At 40.1% G+C, this 17,697-nt stretch overlaps 1 protein-coding gene across 2 annotated transcripts in view; it reads left to right on the forward strand.

Annotated features, from left to right (window-relative positions):
• The window catches only part of AFF3 (ALF transcription elongation factor 3), a 526,951-nt gene that overhangs the window by 369,478 nt on the left and 139,776 nt on the right, over positions 1-17,697 (forward strand). Inside the window, exon 9 of one of the 2 annotated variants that reach the window (XM_058534464.1) lies at positions 4,685-4,738. The exons of the other annotated variant lie outside the window; for it this stretch is intronic. Within the exon in view, the coding sequence (XP_058390447.1) occupies positions 4,685-4,738 (54 nt within the window). The remainder of the gene's footprint in view (positions 1-4,684; positions 4,739-17,697) is intronic. 2 annotated transcript variants of the gene reach the window in all.

A 17,697-nucleotide genomic window follows, 5' to 3' on the forward strand; every position in this document is an offset into this window, starting at 1 on the left:
GATAAGGGAAGAAGACCCAGCATTCAGGCACCACCGAGTCCAGGTGGGGCTGGGCAGTTTTGCTGAAGGAGAAGAGATGTGAGGAAGCTCTGTCAGTTTTACCTGAGAGGGAAATTAGATGTTGCTGTTGTATTGGTTATACTCTGAGATTAGAACACTAAACGAACCCAAGAATGTAGATTGGAAATTATGCCATCACTGAACAAGGCTACAAACTTATCTTCTGTGTTCTGACACCAGACTGGATGGCCCATGGTCTCAGAGGTCATAAATAAAGAATTCTTCAACAAAACTAGGGGGTCTGTCCCCTGACCCCTGTTGGCTCCCCGGAGGCTCATGCTTTTTCTTGACACACACGCTCCGTCCAAATGTCCCTCTTCTCAGGGTTTCTCAAAATCTTTTTTTTTTTTTTTTTTTTTTTTGTGAGGAGATCAGCCCTGAGCTAACATCCGCCAATCCTCCTCTTTTTTTGCTGAGGAAGACGGCCCTGGGCTAACATCGGTGCCCATCTTCCTCCACTTTATATGGGACGCCACAGCATGGCTTACCAAGCACTACTTCGGTGCGCGCCCGGGATCCGAACCAGCGAACCCCGGGCCGCCGCAGCGGAGCGCGCGCACTTAACCGCTTGCGCCACCGGGCCGGCCCCTCAAAATCTTTTTTTAATTTAATTTTTTTTAAATTTTAATTGTGATCAAATACACATAACATGAAATTCACCATCTTAATTATTTTTAAGTGTACAGTTCAGTAGCATTAAGTACATTCATATTGTTGTGCTACCATGACCACTGTCTATCCCCAGAACTCTTTTTATCTTTTCAAACTAAAACTCTGTACCCATTAATATGCCAAATTAGTAAATTGTGATGGCCAATAACTCCCCATTTCTTCCTTGCCTGGCCTCCTGGCAGCCAGCATTCTACTTTCTGTCTCTGTGAATTTGATTACTCTAGGTACCTCACATAAGTGGAATCATACAGTATTTGTCCTTTTGTGACTGGCTTATTCAATTAGCACAATGTCTTTAAGGTTCATCCATGTTATAGCTATATCAGAATTTCCCTCCTTTTTAAAAAGGTATTTCCTTTCTTTTTAAGGCTGAATAATATTCCATTGTGTTTATATAGCACACTTTGTTTATCCATTCATCCATCAGTTGATGGACACTTGGGTTGCTTCTACCTTTTGGCTATTGTGAATAATGCTGCTTATGAACATGAGTGTTCAAATCTTTCTTCAAGTCCCTGCTTTCAATTCTTTGGGGTAAATACCCATCTCAAACTTTTTGAACATAACCCACACAGTCAGAAATACATTTTACATCATATCCTATGAGAGTGTATGTACTGAAACAAAAGTGTCACAAAACATTACCTACCATGACTTTGACATTTTCTATTCTTATTTAATATTTTTAAATGCAAGTCAAACCACACAAATTCACTTTTGTCAGCCAATGTTCACAAAATACCATAAAAGTTAGTGACCAACTAACAATATAGTCTGTACCAAAGGAGTGAGGAAGGAGAAGAAAGTACTGTGTTTTGGGCTCTGCCATGTTTCCAGCCCTGGCTTAGACACCTTATGTAAATAATCTCTTCAGTCCCCCTAATCACCTTGAAAGCGATTCTTCCTTCCCCTTTTACATGAGGAAACGAGGGCTGAAACAGTTTAAGAAGCTTGTCCATGGGCCAGCCCCCTGGCTTAGTGGTTAAGTGCACGCGCTCCGCTACTGGCGGCCTCACTTCGTATCCCGGGCGCGCACTGACACACCGCTTCTCCGGCCATGCTGAGGTCGCGTCCCACATACAGCAACTAGAAGGATGTGCAACTATGACATACAACTATCTACTGGGGCTTTGGGGCAAAAAAGGAGGAAGACTGGCAATAGATGTTAGCTCAGGGCTGATCTTCCTCACAAAAAAAAAAAAAAGAAGAAGAAGCTTGTCCAAAGATTTGCATCCAGTGAGTCTTTTTCCTCTCGACCTGCCACGGGCCCTCTCTCAGGCCCACACTGCCAGAACGGACTAGTTTACACAGCGCCCTGCCGCCCTCCTCTCAGAGAACCCGTGAGCATTCTAATAGGGCCAAGGAAAGCTTTTTCTCAAAGACTGACAACTCAGCAAATTTTAGGCCCCATCACGGCCTGAAGAAGGAGGTATTTGGGGTGTATGCTGTGTGAGAAGGGAAGGGTTTTCAGCGACCCCTAATTAGACCACATGAGTAGCTGCTCCTTTCACTTAATGATCAAGGTAGACACAGTCTCTAGAAGTGATTTTGGTACTTTTGCAATGAGCTCTTCCAGTCCGCAGAGATATTAATTAATAAACTTTGGCTACTCTGTATTCACTGTTGCTTTAGCAGATGGCAGTGTTTTTCTGAGGAGTCACTCAAGCCATGGGAGAGTGTGGTAAATCAATAAATATTACCATGTTTATTGATTGCAGTGGGTAATCAATAAATATTGCCTGACAGTAACAGACTGATTATGCTTCCTCCAGATGTTTTCTTTCATAAAGCTTCTTCATACTCTTGTGTTGAAGCCTTGCCCAGCATTTAGAACATAATACTCATTCAGTAAAAAATTATTAGTATGAATAAATGAATGAATGTGGAATAACACACAAAGGATGGCTGGAATACATTTGGTATGCATTTTATGTATATCTTCTTTCAGAAATACCATTACCTAGATTCGTTCTTTCTTTTCTACAGATTTCAATTAAGGTGTAAACCTCCAAAATGCAGAGCTTTGTATATTTACAAACCGAATTCTTCCCCTTCGCCCCCAGATCACAGATCCTCTCTGCACCCCATGCCTCTAATGCTGGTCCCTTCCCAGTCGGCCTGGGGCCGTACTGAAACTTCCATGCAGTCACTGCCTGTTTGGTGCCAGGCACTCTACTGGACACGTCGTCTTATTTCATTCGCACAACAGTCTGATGAGATGTATTATTACGTTATTACATCTCATATTACAGAACAGAAAATTGAAGTCTCAGAGACGTGAGTTGGCTCGCAGAGGCTTCACAGTTGGCAGTGGCAGAGCCGAGATTCTGGCTGGGTCAGCTGGCTCCAGAGCCGCTTGGAGGCACCGCTTTAGGTCTGTGGCCTGGTGCGGAGGGCACATGAAGTGACAGAGATATTAAGGAAAAAATCCTGTTTCTGATCAAAGGGCTGGTATTTTCCTCGAAGCCCTTAATATCTGCCCTCCCTCCATATTGTCAAGAGAATTGCCTCCCAAAGAGCCTGTGAGGAGGCTTGGGGGAGGAGGCAGGAGGAAGCCTGGCTGCAGAGGGTGAGTACAGGTGGTATTTCCCACACAGTGATGGAGGTCTTGGAAATAGCATAAGCTGGAGTCTGGAATTCATCTGACAATCTAAGTACCTGGCAGAAGTACAGGGCAGCTTCCCAGCCCTGGCCCACCTGCTCACCTCAGAGGGCCGTCTGCTGTTGGCCGAGTGTATTTTGGTAAAGCAGTGCTCACGTGATCCCACCAAAGCATGTAAAATATTTAAGCCTCTGCCCTCAAGGTTCTACCACAGAGAATTCCACCTCCGCTTTTAGCTTCTTAAGTGACTGAAATATACAAAGAGACAGGGAATGTAGGGATAATGGACAGGTGACCAAACTTGCACACACTCACCTTTCTATGTAAAAAGGGCCGTTCCTGCTTTAAGAGGACTCCTTGGGATTTAAGACATTTCTTTAGAATAGTACAGGTGTTGGTATATCGTGATTGAGAGGTAACATACCGAATACTAACTGTATACCAGACTGTGTACTAAATGCTTTATATATATATAAATATAGAGAGAGGAATTATTATTATATATAGGATTTATATGCAAGGGCAACAGTTGTGAACTGAAACCCAGGATCACCTTGTAGATGAATCAACTCTTTGAATCCTCATAGCAACTCAAAAAAGTAGACAGCATTAGAATCTCCCTTTTTATAGATAAAGAACCCGAGGGTCAGAGGGCTGGCACAGGGAGTGTGGCCAAGCCAGGATACCAGCCCAGAGGTGTCTGACTGGAAAGCACCCTTCCCCCAACACTGCCTCAGACCACAGACACCTGAGCTGTGCCCTCGTGTAGATCTACTCTGCTGGACTCCATTGCTGGTTCAAAGTACAAACAAAGGAAGTTTGAAGTGGCCAGATGGCAGAAAACCCACTGACTGGGGACTATGTCATTTGAAAATTTGTTTAACACTAGAGCCAGAGGATTGAGTTAGATTAATTAGCTTTTAGTGATGGGAGAGAGTGTGTTCTTCATTTGCTTTTGGAGTTTTGAAGAGTAAAATAAGCAAAACGAGACAAGAAAAACAACCGAAAGTTGGGTAGACCTGTTAACCATATAGCTTCACTTATTGAAACGGTATGTTGCTAATTTCACACAACCCCAGAAGTTGTATATTCTGGAAACAAAGAGGATTTTTAATGGATAAATCCATAGAATATTATTTATAATTTTGAAAAATATATAGTATTCATTTGACCACAGAAGAAAATCTTTTCTTTCATGGGCCAGTTGTGCAAATAGAGACATTCTCTGATTTTGTGTATTGTTTTCCTATTAGCAGTTTGGGCTAGGTCATATAACCCTTAACCCCCAAATTTACTGAGCATTTACTGTGTGCTGGGTGCTATTCTAAGCATTTTACTCATTTCTCACAGCTCTCTGAGATGGTTATCGCCGGTTACAGATAAGGGAAATGATGCACAGAGAGGGTAAGTAACTTGCCCAGAGTCACACAGCTAGTGTGTGACAGAGCTGGGATTTGAACTCGATTTGACTCCTGAGCGCATGCTTTTGACCACGCTTCTATACAGGCTCGATATCCACTATTAGACTTCAAACTGTTTCCAAAATACTGAATATTAATGTGTCTCTGAACAAAAGAACAGCATTTCTGAATTATGTGTCACCCCTGGGTATACTTAGATGTTGGAAAATACACTTGAATTAATAATTAATGTAATTAAGATCTTTATCTTATCTTTAAATATCTGGAGCATATCAGTGTTTTTATCCTCCCTTTCAAAATGTCCAAAGTCATCATTTTATTACATTTTGAAGTACATTTGAATTCTACTGTTTTTTCTAATCATTACTGTTACTAATTGTGCTAAATTACCCCGAGCGAGAACTGTGGAGAGAAAACTCTCGCAGTGCCTTTGAAAATACTAAATTTAATGTTCAGATTTTGAAGAAAAATGATCAATTAAAATGAGCATTTGTAAGGTTTTGTGGCTGGATTGAGATCCCATGTTGCCTGGGGGACTGACTTTGCAAGTTCTGGACTCAGGTGGTGCTGGGTGAGACCTGAAACCCGGGGCGGACTTCGGTGTCAGGATGTGGTGTGCTCCGTGGAGCTGTTAGTGAAATTCGATGGGTCAAAAAATAAACTAAAGTAAAGCCATGGAGCATGTTGTACTTAGACAAAAAGCATTCAGAAGGGTAGGAATGGAAATTTCTCTTCTTCCAGGAGTTGTAAATGGATGTCTTTGTTGTTTTTTTCATCCCTCTGTTTAACCTCCAAACTAGGATTGCCAGATAAAATACAAGACACCCAGTTAAATTTGAATTTCAGATTAACAAGGAATAATTTTTTAGTGTGTATGTCCCATGAAATGTTTGGGAATAATTTTTTAGTGTAAGTATGTTCTATGCCATATTTGGGACATACTTTTACTAAAAAAATTGTTTTGTACCTGAAATTCACCTTTAACTGGGCATCCTGTATTTTTCTTTGCTAATGCTAGCAACCCTACCAAACACCACATAGACTGTAGGTCCCACCGGACTTTAATTTTAAATCCATAATTTATCAAAGAAGAGAAGGTAGACAAGGTGAAGAAGGGAGAAAAAAGAGAAGAGAGAAGAGATAAAGTAATAGAAGGAGAAAGAGAGAAAGTAAGAATTAATTCTGGCAATCTGCCAAGTAAAATAACTCACATTTTGCAAGAAAGAAATCCTAAAACTGAGGTCATAGGATGGAAAAAGTCTGTTTCACAGACTCTTTAGCCTGAACATTGGCCAAAACAAAAAAAAAAAGCAGGCATCCTGTTAACATCTGAATACCAAAGCTCATCCAGGAATGGAAAGATTTGGAATTTGGAGATTCTTAGCTTCCAGCTTTGTTAGAATACCACAGTTCTTTATTAATTGCAGGGAGGATTTTGTTTTTTCGGTGAGATGCTTTGGTAATTCGATATCAAAGAAAGCCAACTAACTTCAGTTTATGTTACTAAGATGCATTTGAAACTTCGTGGATAAACTTTTGTTTGCTTGTCTTGTTCTGAAATGCAAAAAAAACTATCAGATACCTGATATGGAGAAGAATTGACCTCTGCTAAAAAATCACAGTTCTGCTGTGAAGCATGAAGATAGCTTTTTTTTTTTTTAAGTTAAAATATATTAACTGACAGCTTCAAGACATTTTTTTCTTTAATCTCGAACCAGACAAATTACTATAAGCAAGAAACCTCTCGCCTTAATCCTGGACACGTCACAGATGTGACACTGTTCTGTAGGAAATGGCTTTTTAACTGTGGATAGGGGAAAATAAGCTTTGGAATTTTTAGGATGTTATTGCAAGCAAGTTTACTAGTTTTTGACTTACTAAGCCACAGCTGGAGCCAGCCTTCATCAGGGTAAGAATATTTTCATGTTACTATTTTATCTTTCGTATTTCAAGAGCAGGATTATTACGTTTGGGGGAATATGGCCTTTGAGGCTTGTACTGTCTGTTGAATATGCAAATGTGATTGTCCTATAAAAGAGAGGAACTGACAGTTTCCGTCTGTGCCGTAAACTTAAAGAGTCCAACAGATGACACGTTGGAGCTGCTGGAGCGGGAATTGGATCACATCATCATTTGGGATAAAAAAAAATTTTGTATTTCTTTGAGAGGCGTTTGAAGGGCTGGGCTTATGGCTTCCCTCAAAACCAAACAATGATGTGCCGTACTCACATTTCTGTGCTTCTTGTTGTATTGTTGCTGCTGCTTTAAAATAAATCGACCTAATGGTGCAAGGAATTTTCTGACCAAATTAATTATGAATCTACCTGATAATATTTTCTTTCGAATTAGTGAAATGTAAACCATCATTGCTTTTTCTATCATCTCTCCTTCATTCCACATCTTGTTTCTTTTATAAGGTACATTGCGTGGTTAGTTCAGGGAAAGAATAATGTTATTCTGTATGCTTTCCCTTAAAGAGACTTCAAAAAATTCCAAAGCCAGTCTCTCTCCAAAGAGCCCAAGGTGGCATCACCACCAGCCTGGCTGCCTGTGCAAGTGCACTGAGGAGCTGCGGGGAACCACCTGTCCCAGCCAGGTAGCATGTGCCATTTTGATGGGAGAGATGTCGAAAGGAAATTGTCAGGTGACATAAATAACAGAGAACCAATCACTATAGTGAACTCAAGTATCCTATACAACTAGTTTATTTTTTCAATCCAATCTCCTCACCGTGGTTCTTAACAGGGGTGCACGTCAACTCACCTGGGAGCTTTTAAAAATATGAATACTCGTGCTCTACAGAGTCTCGGTCAAACAGTGCCTCCCCTGTGATTCTGAGATGCATCCTTGGTTGAAAACCATACTCGGGAGGTTCCAAACCCAGCTAACCATCAGAATCACGGAGGAGGCTTTAAAATGCAGATTCCTGGGCCCCCTCCACCAGAGATTCTGATTCATTGGGGCTGGGTTTGGGCTTAAGAATCTGCATTTTTTTTTAAAGTTTCCCAATTAATTTTGATGATTAGTCAGATTTGGAAACCATCTTTGCCCTAACTGAATGATGTTAACTTCAGCAAAAAAAAAAAGGGGGGATTTTGATTAAAAAGAAAAATATCCTAGTCATGTGTACAGTGCCTTTGGAGCAACATCCTACATTTCCATTGTTTTCACTTTAAACATTTTCCTAACTTCATCCCTGCCTACTTCTCTCCTATCCCAGAGGAAGAAGTGCCTGATCCTTCTCTCCTCTGGTGCCCCTGACCTCATCTCTTTCTTCCTTCTCCAGGCCCCTCTTGCTCTTTTCGTAGGTACTCTTCCTATGAGGGCCTATAACATGCTCATATTTTCCCAAACAAAGCAAAAAGAGCCATCCACCCTTGAAGCTACTGAGCTCTCTCTCTCTTCCAGTCCTGTAACCTCTCGTGGGCCCTCCTTCCTGACTACCTGTCCACTACAGCCGGTCTCTCTCATCTCAAGTCTGTGGGCCAACATGGCCTGTTTCTCACTGTACCAAACCAGTGGCCTTTTCTGAGTCCTTGACTTCCTTGGTGTCTTTGCAGCCTGTGACCTGTCCTGTTGATCGTGCCATCTTTGAACCATCTATTCCTTGTCTGCCATGCTACTGCATTCTCTTGGTTTTCTTCCCAGGATTCAGCCTTTGGTTTGTATCTTTTCTTTTTCTCTACATCCTTCTCCTGGTGATCTCATCCATTCCCATAGCTTTAACGTTCATTTCTGTCCAGATGCCTCCCAAATCAAGATCCCCAACTCTGATGACTTCATTGAGCTCCTAACCGGTCTTTCCAGCCATTCGCTAAGATTCAAACCCTACATATTCTGAATCTCACGTTCTTCTCCATTCCATCACCCCCCTACACACACACACACGCTCTTTCTCTTATATCGCCTACTTTGGCTAATGATGCCACCTAGGGTCAAAACCATGGACGCTCTCCCCTTCCTTGGCTCCAAAATTCAATCACTTGCTATATCCTATCAAGTTCTATTTCCACAGCTTCTCCCACATAATTCTGCAATAGTCCCCTTTGCTTTCCACGGTTTCACTTACCTGCGGTCAACCACAGTCTGAAAATATTAAATGGAAAATTCCAGGAATAAACAATTCATAAGTTTTAAATTGTGCGCCATTCTGAGTAGCATGATGAAATCTCACAACTTCCTGCCCTGTCCTGCCTGGGATGTGAATCATCTCTTTGTCCAGTGTATTCACGCTGTACACACGCTACCCACCCGTTAGTCACTTAGTAGCCATCTCTGTTATCAGATCAACTGTCACAGTATCACAGTGCTTGTGTTCAAGTAACCCTTATTTAATAATGGCCCCAAAGTGAAAGAGTAGTGATGCTAGCAATTTGGATATGCCAAAGAGAAGTCATGAAGTGCTTTCTTTGAGTGAAAAGGTTAAAGTTCTCAACTTAATAAGGAAGGAAAAAAAATCGTATGCTGATGTTGCTAAGATCTACAGTAACTTTTATTGCAGTATATTGTTATAATTGTTCTATTTTATTATTATTTATTGTTGTTAATCTCTTACTGTACCTAATTTATAAATTAAGCTTTGTCATAGGTATATATGTATAGGGAAAAACATGGTGTATGCAGGGTTCAATACTCTGCAGTTTCAGGCATCCGCTGGAGGTCTTAGAACATATCCCGCAAGGATAAGGGAGGACTGATGTATTTCTCTGTTTCCATGGCCACACCTTAGTTTAGGCCTTCCCTGCTTCATTTCCTGCCTTCTATAGAAGCCTGATCTCCCTGCCCCAGTTTCTTCACTCCATCTATATGATTCTGCAAGATTAATTTATCTAAAATACAGTTCTGATCATGCCACTTCTCTGCTCTGAAATGTTCTATAATGATGATAAATATGTCTTTGTTTATGCCATTCTCTCTGCTCAGAGTGCTTTCTCCTAATTCTCCTATGAGAGTCTCTCTTGGTCCTCACATGAGATCTTCTCCTACAGCTCCTATGAGAATGCTCCTCAGGTTTCTAGGTCTAGCTCAGTTTCTACCTCTGCCATTATACCAAACATAGTGAATTCCTGATTTTGTTCCTAATATATTTCCTTATAATGTAAGGAATATATTAGTTATAAATATATGGCAGGTGTATCAAATCACTACAAAATGGAAATTCACCTTAGCTATTGCCTGAACATTTTGAAATGTGGGTTAGCCACGTATTAGGACACTGACCTAGGAACATAATACATCTCATGATCCAGAACTGTGTACTTTAATCCACTAACTGGATGACCCCCGGGCTAGAAAAGTAAATAAAGGGCAAGAAACATGATTAGTTGCTTTGTTGGTTTTAATTTCCAGAATCCAGAGATAGTATAGGAACCAAATCCTGAAAGTAGAGTGGCTCTCCATGGTGTAATCTGCACCTTCTGATACCCAGTACTTCATTTTACCCAGTTACAGCCACAGATATGATACTATATATTGATACTGACCTTCTGCCTAAGCCAAAGATGCATTTATCTTACATCTGAGGTCTAAGCCATAGTGGATGGTTATATTCTTATGTATCTTTAAGGTATATCCATGGGCATAAAGGAGGGTGTGCTACATGAGGTACCTACAGGCCAGGTGCCTATATCAATAAGATATTACTGGATACAGGAATGGCTCTGAGACCTCAACTTCACACCAGAAGTTCAGGGACCACAGAATTTGCATATTTCCTACCTAAACATCTAAAACTCTATTCTGATCCCAGGTGGAGCTGTCAAAGGTGGTTTTTACAGTAGAAGGGATAAAGAGACTTAAATGGAGGTAAAGTTTCTATACTTCACTCAAAGTGAATACCAGTAGGCTATGATAAGTTATCTATGTATATGGCAATACTTAGAACAACTCCTAAGGAGACTATACAAAGCAATATACTAAAAAACAGTATAAATAAAATGGAACTCTAAAAAATGTCCAAATAACCCACATGAAGGGAAGAAAAACAGACAGAAATGAGAAACAAAAGGTAAAAACAGTGAACAATGAATAATATGGCAGACTTAAATCCTAGCATATCAGTAATTACATTCAACATAAATGGTCTAAATACACCCATTAAAAGACAGACATTGGCAGATGGATTCCAACTGTTTACTGTCTACAAGAAACTCAAACATAATGGCATAGGTAGGTTAAAAGTAAAAATATCGGAAAGATACATCATGCAAAAATTAAAAACTTAGGAGTGGCTATATTAATATTTTTTAAAAGTAGATTTCAGAGCAAAGAAAATGACTGGGAACAAAGGGAAATTACGTAATGATAAAGGATCAATCTACCAAGAAGATATACCAATCTGAAATGCGTGTACAGAAACAACAGCATTTCAAGATATATGAAGCAAAAACTGATAGAGATGAAAAGATAAGTAGAAAAATCCACAGTTATAGTTAGGGACTTCAAAACCCCACTCTCAGCAATTAATACACTACATGTAGACAGAAAATCAGCAAGGATATAGATGAACTGAACAATACCACCAAACAACAGGATCTAATTGGCATTAATAGAACACTTCACCCAACAACAGTAGAAGACACATTCTTTTCAAGCACCCATGGAACACCAAGCACACCAAGATAAGCCTTATTCTCGATCATAAAACAAACCTTAACAAATTTAAAAGAATTGAAATCATATACAGTATGTTCTCTGACCATAACAGAATCAAACTAAAAATCAATAACAGAAAGACAACAGGAAAATCTCCAAACATTTAGAAATTAAACAGCATGCTTCTAAATAATGCATCGGTCAAAGAGGAAATTTCAAAGGAACTTTAAATATACATAGAAATGAATGAAAATGAAAACACAACATATCAAAATGTATGGGATACAGCTAAAGCAGTGCCAAGATGGAAATTTACAGCATTAAATGTTTACATGAGAAATGAGAAAAGATCTCAAATCAATTATCTAAGTCCTACCTCAAGAAACTAGAAAAAAAAGAACAAAATAAACCCAAAGCAAGCAGAAAAAAGGAAAGAATAAAGAACAGAAATCAATGAAATTGAAAGCAATAGAGAAAATTAATAAACAAAAAGCTGGTTCTTTGAAGAAATTAATAAAATTCTAGCCAGATCAAAGATAATCGGAGAGAAAACACAAATAACCAATATCAGAAATGAAACATGGGATATCACTGCAGACCTTGCAGGTGTTAAAAGGATAAAGTAATCCTATGAACAACTTTACACATATAAATTTGACAACTTACATAAAATGGACTAATTCCTTGAAAACCACAGATTATCAAAACTCAGCCTCATTGAAATACTTAACGTGAATAGCCCCAAAACTATTAAAGAAATTTACTTTGTAATTTAAAAGCTCCCCCAAAAAAGAAATCTCTAGGCACCGATGATTTCACTGGAGAATTTTATCATATATTTAAAGAACAATTAATATTAATTGTATACAATCTCTTCAAGAGAAATAAAGGAGGGAACACTTCCCAAATCATATAAGGTCAGTATTACCCAGATGCGAAAACCAAAGACAAAACAAAAGAAAATTACAGACCAATATCTCTCATGAACTTAGACCTAAAAAAAATTTTTAAGAAAATTTTAGTAAGTCAAATCCAACAATGTATAAAAAGAATAACACACCATGACCACATGGGATTTATTTCAGGTTTGCAAGGCTGGTTCAATGTTTGAAAATCAACCAATGTAATCTATATCAACAGGCTAAAAAAGAAAAGGCATATGATCATATCAATTGATGCAGAAAAAGCATTTGACAAAATTCACCACCCTTTCATTATAAAAACTTGGGCTTTTCATTATAAAAACTCGCATACACGAGGAATGTAAGGGAACTTCCTCAACCTCATAAAGAACATTTACAGAATACTTACAGCTAACATCATGGTGAAAGAGTGCTTTCCCTCTAAGATGGAGAGCAAGGTAAGGATGTTCACTGTCACCACTCTTATTTGATGTAGTACTGGAAGTTCTAGCCACTGCAGTATGGCAAGAAAAAGAAATAGAAGGCATACATATTGGAAAAGAAGAAATAAAACTGACTCTATTTGGAGACAACGTGCTCGTCTATATAGAAAATCCCAAAGAACCTACCAAATAGAACAAATAAATGAGTTCTGTAAGATTATAAAATATAAGATCAACACAAAAAAATAAATTGCATTTTTCTGTGTACTGACAGCAAGTAGAAACCAAAATAAAAGATACCATACCATTTGCAATTGCTTCAAAGAAAATAAAATACTTAGGTGAAAATCTAACAAAATATGTATAGCGTCTCTGTGAAGAAAATTATGAAATGCTGATGCTTAAATGCCTAAAATGTTCTCCCTTGGTGTCTATAATATGTGTCTATCTGCACTGTAGAGCAGTCTTTCCTTGCAGAAGAGTGCTAACTCTGATCTATGACAAGCCTTGGAAATTACTGGGTAAATATGTACAAGATCAAGTGCTTAAATGGATAAAAATTATTGGCAGCACCAATACTGATATAAAAGTTTTCCACTGTCTCAATATCTAAAGCCCAAGAAGCCAGATTCCTGAATTGAGTCAGAGTACTTGGATTGTTTTGCGTGAGTGTAGTTAGCCAGGATCAACACCCTTGGAGATAAACTTAAGGTAGAATTTCCAAATCCTCAAACATTATGGTGACAGCCACCCAGCACCCCAATGCTGGATTGTCCAAGGCATGAGTCACAGCAGACTCTTGGACAGTTAGCACACTAAAAGGTGCCCAGCTTGGCCCCAGCACTCCATCGTTAGTGGTGTCAGAAGACATGTAGCTGTCCTGGGGGCAGGAAAATAAGCTTTAAAAAATACAAATAAGCTGCTAAAACGGTAGTCCAAAGGCAAGGATTAGAGATGCCTGGCTAGAGATTGTTATTGCATAGATTAGATTAGAGCTTTCAAACTGGGAAGTTTAGAGATGGTCTGGTTCCTGGAACTTTGGGTTAGGTCCAGGAACAACATAGCACTCCGCCATTGTCCATTCCTACAGATGATGCACACTTGGAATTCAATTTTGAACAGCCTGGGAGGATACAGAGAAGTTTTAAAGAAAAAAAAATAGACGTCATAGAAGATGGGCACGGATGTTAGCCCAGGGCCAGTCTTCCTCAGCAAAAAGAGGAGGATTGGCATGGATGTTAGCTCAGGGCTGATCTTCCTCACAAAAAAAAAAAAAAATAGACCTCATAGAACATCATAGATGATGTGATACAGGCAGTAGGTATATTGGCAGCATGCAAATTCACAAAGTCAAGTATTTGTTTACTACCTTATTTATGTTCATAAAACAATGTTTTTTGAAAGCATTGTCAATTCTATCACGTTACGTGGTCTGTAACAACAACCTGTGAAGAAGGCGGAGTCGGTCTTATTGTTCCCGTTATAAGGAAACCACAAGGAAATTTATGGCTAAGTAGTTAACATCAGAACCAGGAGGAGAACTCAGATCTGCAGATTCTCAGCTCTGAATACCTGGCAAAGCTGTCAGAGCCTGAAAGGAGTTATCAGGACCTATTTTTCTCTGTTCTGATCCCAAGGGCCTTTCTATATGAGCAGAATGCCTTATTTAAAACAAGAATTAGCTTTTATAATAGACGTACGTACAGAAACCTAACTCATCGTCTTACTAATTGCTCTTTCTTACTACGTTTGCTCTATAAACCTGAAACTTGCATTTTGTTTTCTTTCTCTGAAAAAACTCTGGGCTCTTAGCAGTTAGTCTTTGCATTGGAAAGTCTTTTTCAAGGTCGGATGTCTGCAATCTCAAGCACACACCACTCCCCACACCCAGAGCAGGGATGGGCAGAAGGCCATCTCATTCCACCTGGAGTGTCACCAGCTGAGTAGGTAGCAGGACCCCATGTGGCATTGAGAATTCTCAAATCTGCAGGAAACTAGTCCGAACTCTTGTGAAATGCCCCCTCGCCAGCTTTCTCCTACTTCTGCTAGTCTTTGCTTCTGAAGACCCAGGTTGACTTTTTTTCCTTGGGGCAGGGAGAAAAGTTGGGAGAAGAGACCTAATACCTTCAGATCTTCAAGGCATGGCAAGACCCTCCCCTGCTCAGAAGGAATAGACGGTAGAAGAGGAGAGCAAAGGGCACAGCAAGGCTGGCCGGCTCCTGCTCCATAGCCATCAGGAGTTCCACCGGTGCATAGAAAGCGCACACTGTGCTGTAAGATGTGCAGAGCTTTCGTCAGTCCAAGTTCTGGGCTTCCAGAGACCACATGTCTAGAGTGGAAGGAAGAAAGAGCAATATAGTATAATAAGAAGTATAATTTGATTCTCTTCCTTTCATAGAAAATTTAACTGGGTGCAGATATAACTGTGTAGATTGCTGATGCACACCCTAGATTAGACCTTGAATGTTAATGACAACGCAAATTTAAATAATAGAAGCATAGGATAAACCAGCTGAAAATTGCATACTATTCGGCTGAGATGCAGTGATTGTAGCTTCCTGTGTATAAACCACTTGAGCCTTGATGGTGTAACTTGGTTTGAGGCTATGGAGGAAAAGGAAGTTATATTAATGAAACTTATTACAATTCTTCCAAGCAGCCAAGATTTTATGTGATAATATGGCAAATTGATTTCTCAGGCAATTCGTTTGAAAATTTTATCTGCACCCCTCACCAAAAAAATAATCGATTTTGTTTGAATGGGTTTGGACAGCTAACTGCTGTGTGAGGCCATCAGGCTGTGAAGAGTGACGCCCTCCATGGGAAGGTGATGACTAATGGTTAGTGCATGCTGTATTGGAGTGGTTTGGAGTGTTCCCCCACACAAGTAATCTTTTCACAGATCCTGGAGAGTTCTTTGGCTAGGGAAAACGACTCTGTGATGGATCATCTTTATTTTTACAGATGCTTTATTTCAGCTTCTGCGTCAGTTCTCTTATTTTCTGGTGTTAAAGTGCATATAAGAGCCCATGAGGTCTCAGAATTATTCATTACAAATGAAATCCCATCTCTTACCAGACACATCCAGACCTGAAGGTTTCAGATAGGGATTGTGGACTCAAAGCAGTTTTTCCCTCCCTTAAAATCTTGCTTCCCTCACCCAGTCTTCCATCGAGTCTGCCTTAAAGATCATCTTTCTGAAAGATAGGTCTAATCAGATCATTGTCCTGCTTTCAATCCTTTTAAGGATTCCTACAGCCTCCAGGATGGGGTCCAGCTCCTTAGCAGGTGTCCAGGCCCCTCATCAGCAGATATTTATCACCTGCTACGAGCTTGGCTCTTGGGGACTCAAAAGACACTTGAAATATGGTCTCGGACCTCAAAGAGGGGGAGAGGAAACACCAGGAACCACAGTGAACAATAGAAGGATTAAGTGCAAAGGTGAATGAAATTGGCCACAAGTGCAGGCAGAATGAGAGAAGCGAGAGAGCAGAGCAGCGTGGGCTTTAGTCCCAGGCGTGCTGAGGAGGCAGGCAGGGCTGGAGGGGCAGGATGAGGGTGAGGGGGGAGGAGAAGGAGGGAAAGAGGGGTGCAGTTTCCTGCTCCTCACCTGGATATCTGTCTTCTCCAGTTAGTTAATGAGGGTTGGCCTGTTGCCTGCCTTTCCAGTGGGACCAAAGGGCGCCTGAAGGATATTGCCTTCTAGAATAAAATGTGATCCCTGTGTTTTGTCATTTGAACTGATTCCTTAGAGTCACAGAACCAGATGTTGAAGTTCATTGTTTTCATCCCCATGTCAGTTAGTAAAGCTGATTGGAGCCTCCTGAGCCCAAATTTGATCTGCCAACTCTATTTCCTACTCTCTCTCGCCCTAGACTACATGTCAAGTTGCCAGAAGAATGAGTGGTAGTTATCTGGTAGCCCTTCAATTCAGTTCCCATTTATTAAGGTCCTACTGTATACAATGCTCTGAGCCTATGCTGTTATAATCTCTCATATTTATTCTGTGCTTTAGAATTTGGAGAATACTTTTGTCTAAGTAATTTTATTCTATTCTCTCATAATCTTTTAAAATTGAAGAGATGGGTATTATTCATTCTCAATTTATATTCAGAAGTAGAGGCCAAAAAAGTCTAAATCGTTTACTCAGGGCCATAGAGCAGGTAACTGACAAAGCTAGAAGTCAAAAATTAACTCAAAATCCAGCACTTTTCTAATACAGGGGTCAGCTACATCCTATGCTATACTGTAACCTGAGGGATGACAAGCTTTGTTTTAAGTAGACGTGTTAGATACTTGACGGTCAGTGCGGAGGTATGGATGCATGCCTACTACTGGTCCAGAAATGTAACTTTTCTTGCTGGTCACCAGAGCAATGTTGACAACATTCAGATGCTTTCTGGAATAATCTTCACAGTTACGCTAAAAATCTAAACGATACCTCAAACTTGTGAAGGAAAGGTTGACCCAGCCATGTGAAATGGCAGAATGGAACATGGAGGCAGCAAAATAATTTATGAGTATCAGTGGCAAAAACAACCCAGGTGCTGCATCAGTTAAAAGAGCTGTACTTTTGTGGGTATATGAAAGGGAGAGGCAAGGCTTTAATAAATAAATTCCATAGTTATGAAATTGCAGTGTCATATAACCAAATGGCAACTTTTGATTACGTTTTATTCCTGGGAGTACCAAAGCCTTTGTACACATGTTGTTTTTCAAATACAACAGTTCTGAGAGGGTATTTTTTCTCCTTTATAAAGTAGGAAATTGACAGTCAGTATTACCACCAGGTCACCACGCAAGTAAAGAACAGTAGGAAGTAAAGCCAGGACCTCACTCACGCACGCTCAGAGCACCTAACTTCCCCTGGCTGCCGGTATCGCCAACTGCATATGGCTCCCACCAACGGCGCCCCCATCTTTACACCTGCCGCCTGATTAGTGGGGCAAGAGTGACCAAATGGGTCTTCCTTCTGTCAGAATTTGACCTTGAGTCTATAAAAG

Source organism: Diceros bicornis, chromosome 40 (genome assembly GCF_020826845.1).
Source record: "Diceros bicornis minor isolate mBicDic1 chromosome 40, mDicBic1.mat.cur, whole genome shotgun sequence".
Lineage (NCBI taxonomy): Eukaryota > Metazoa > Chordata > Mammalia > Perissodactyla > Rhinocerotidae > Diceros > Diceros bicornis.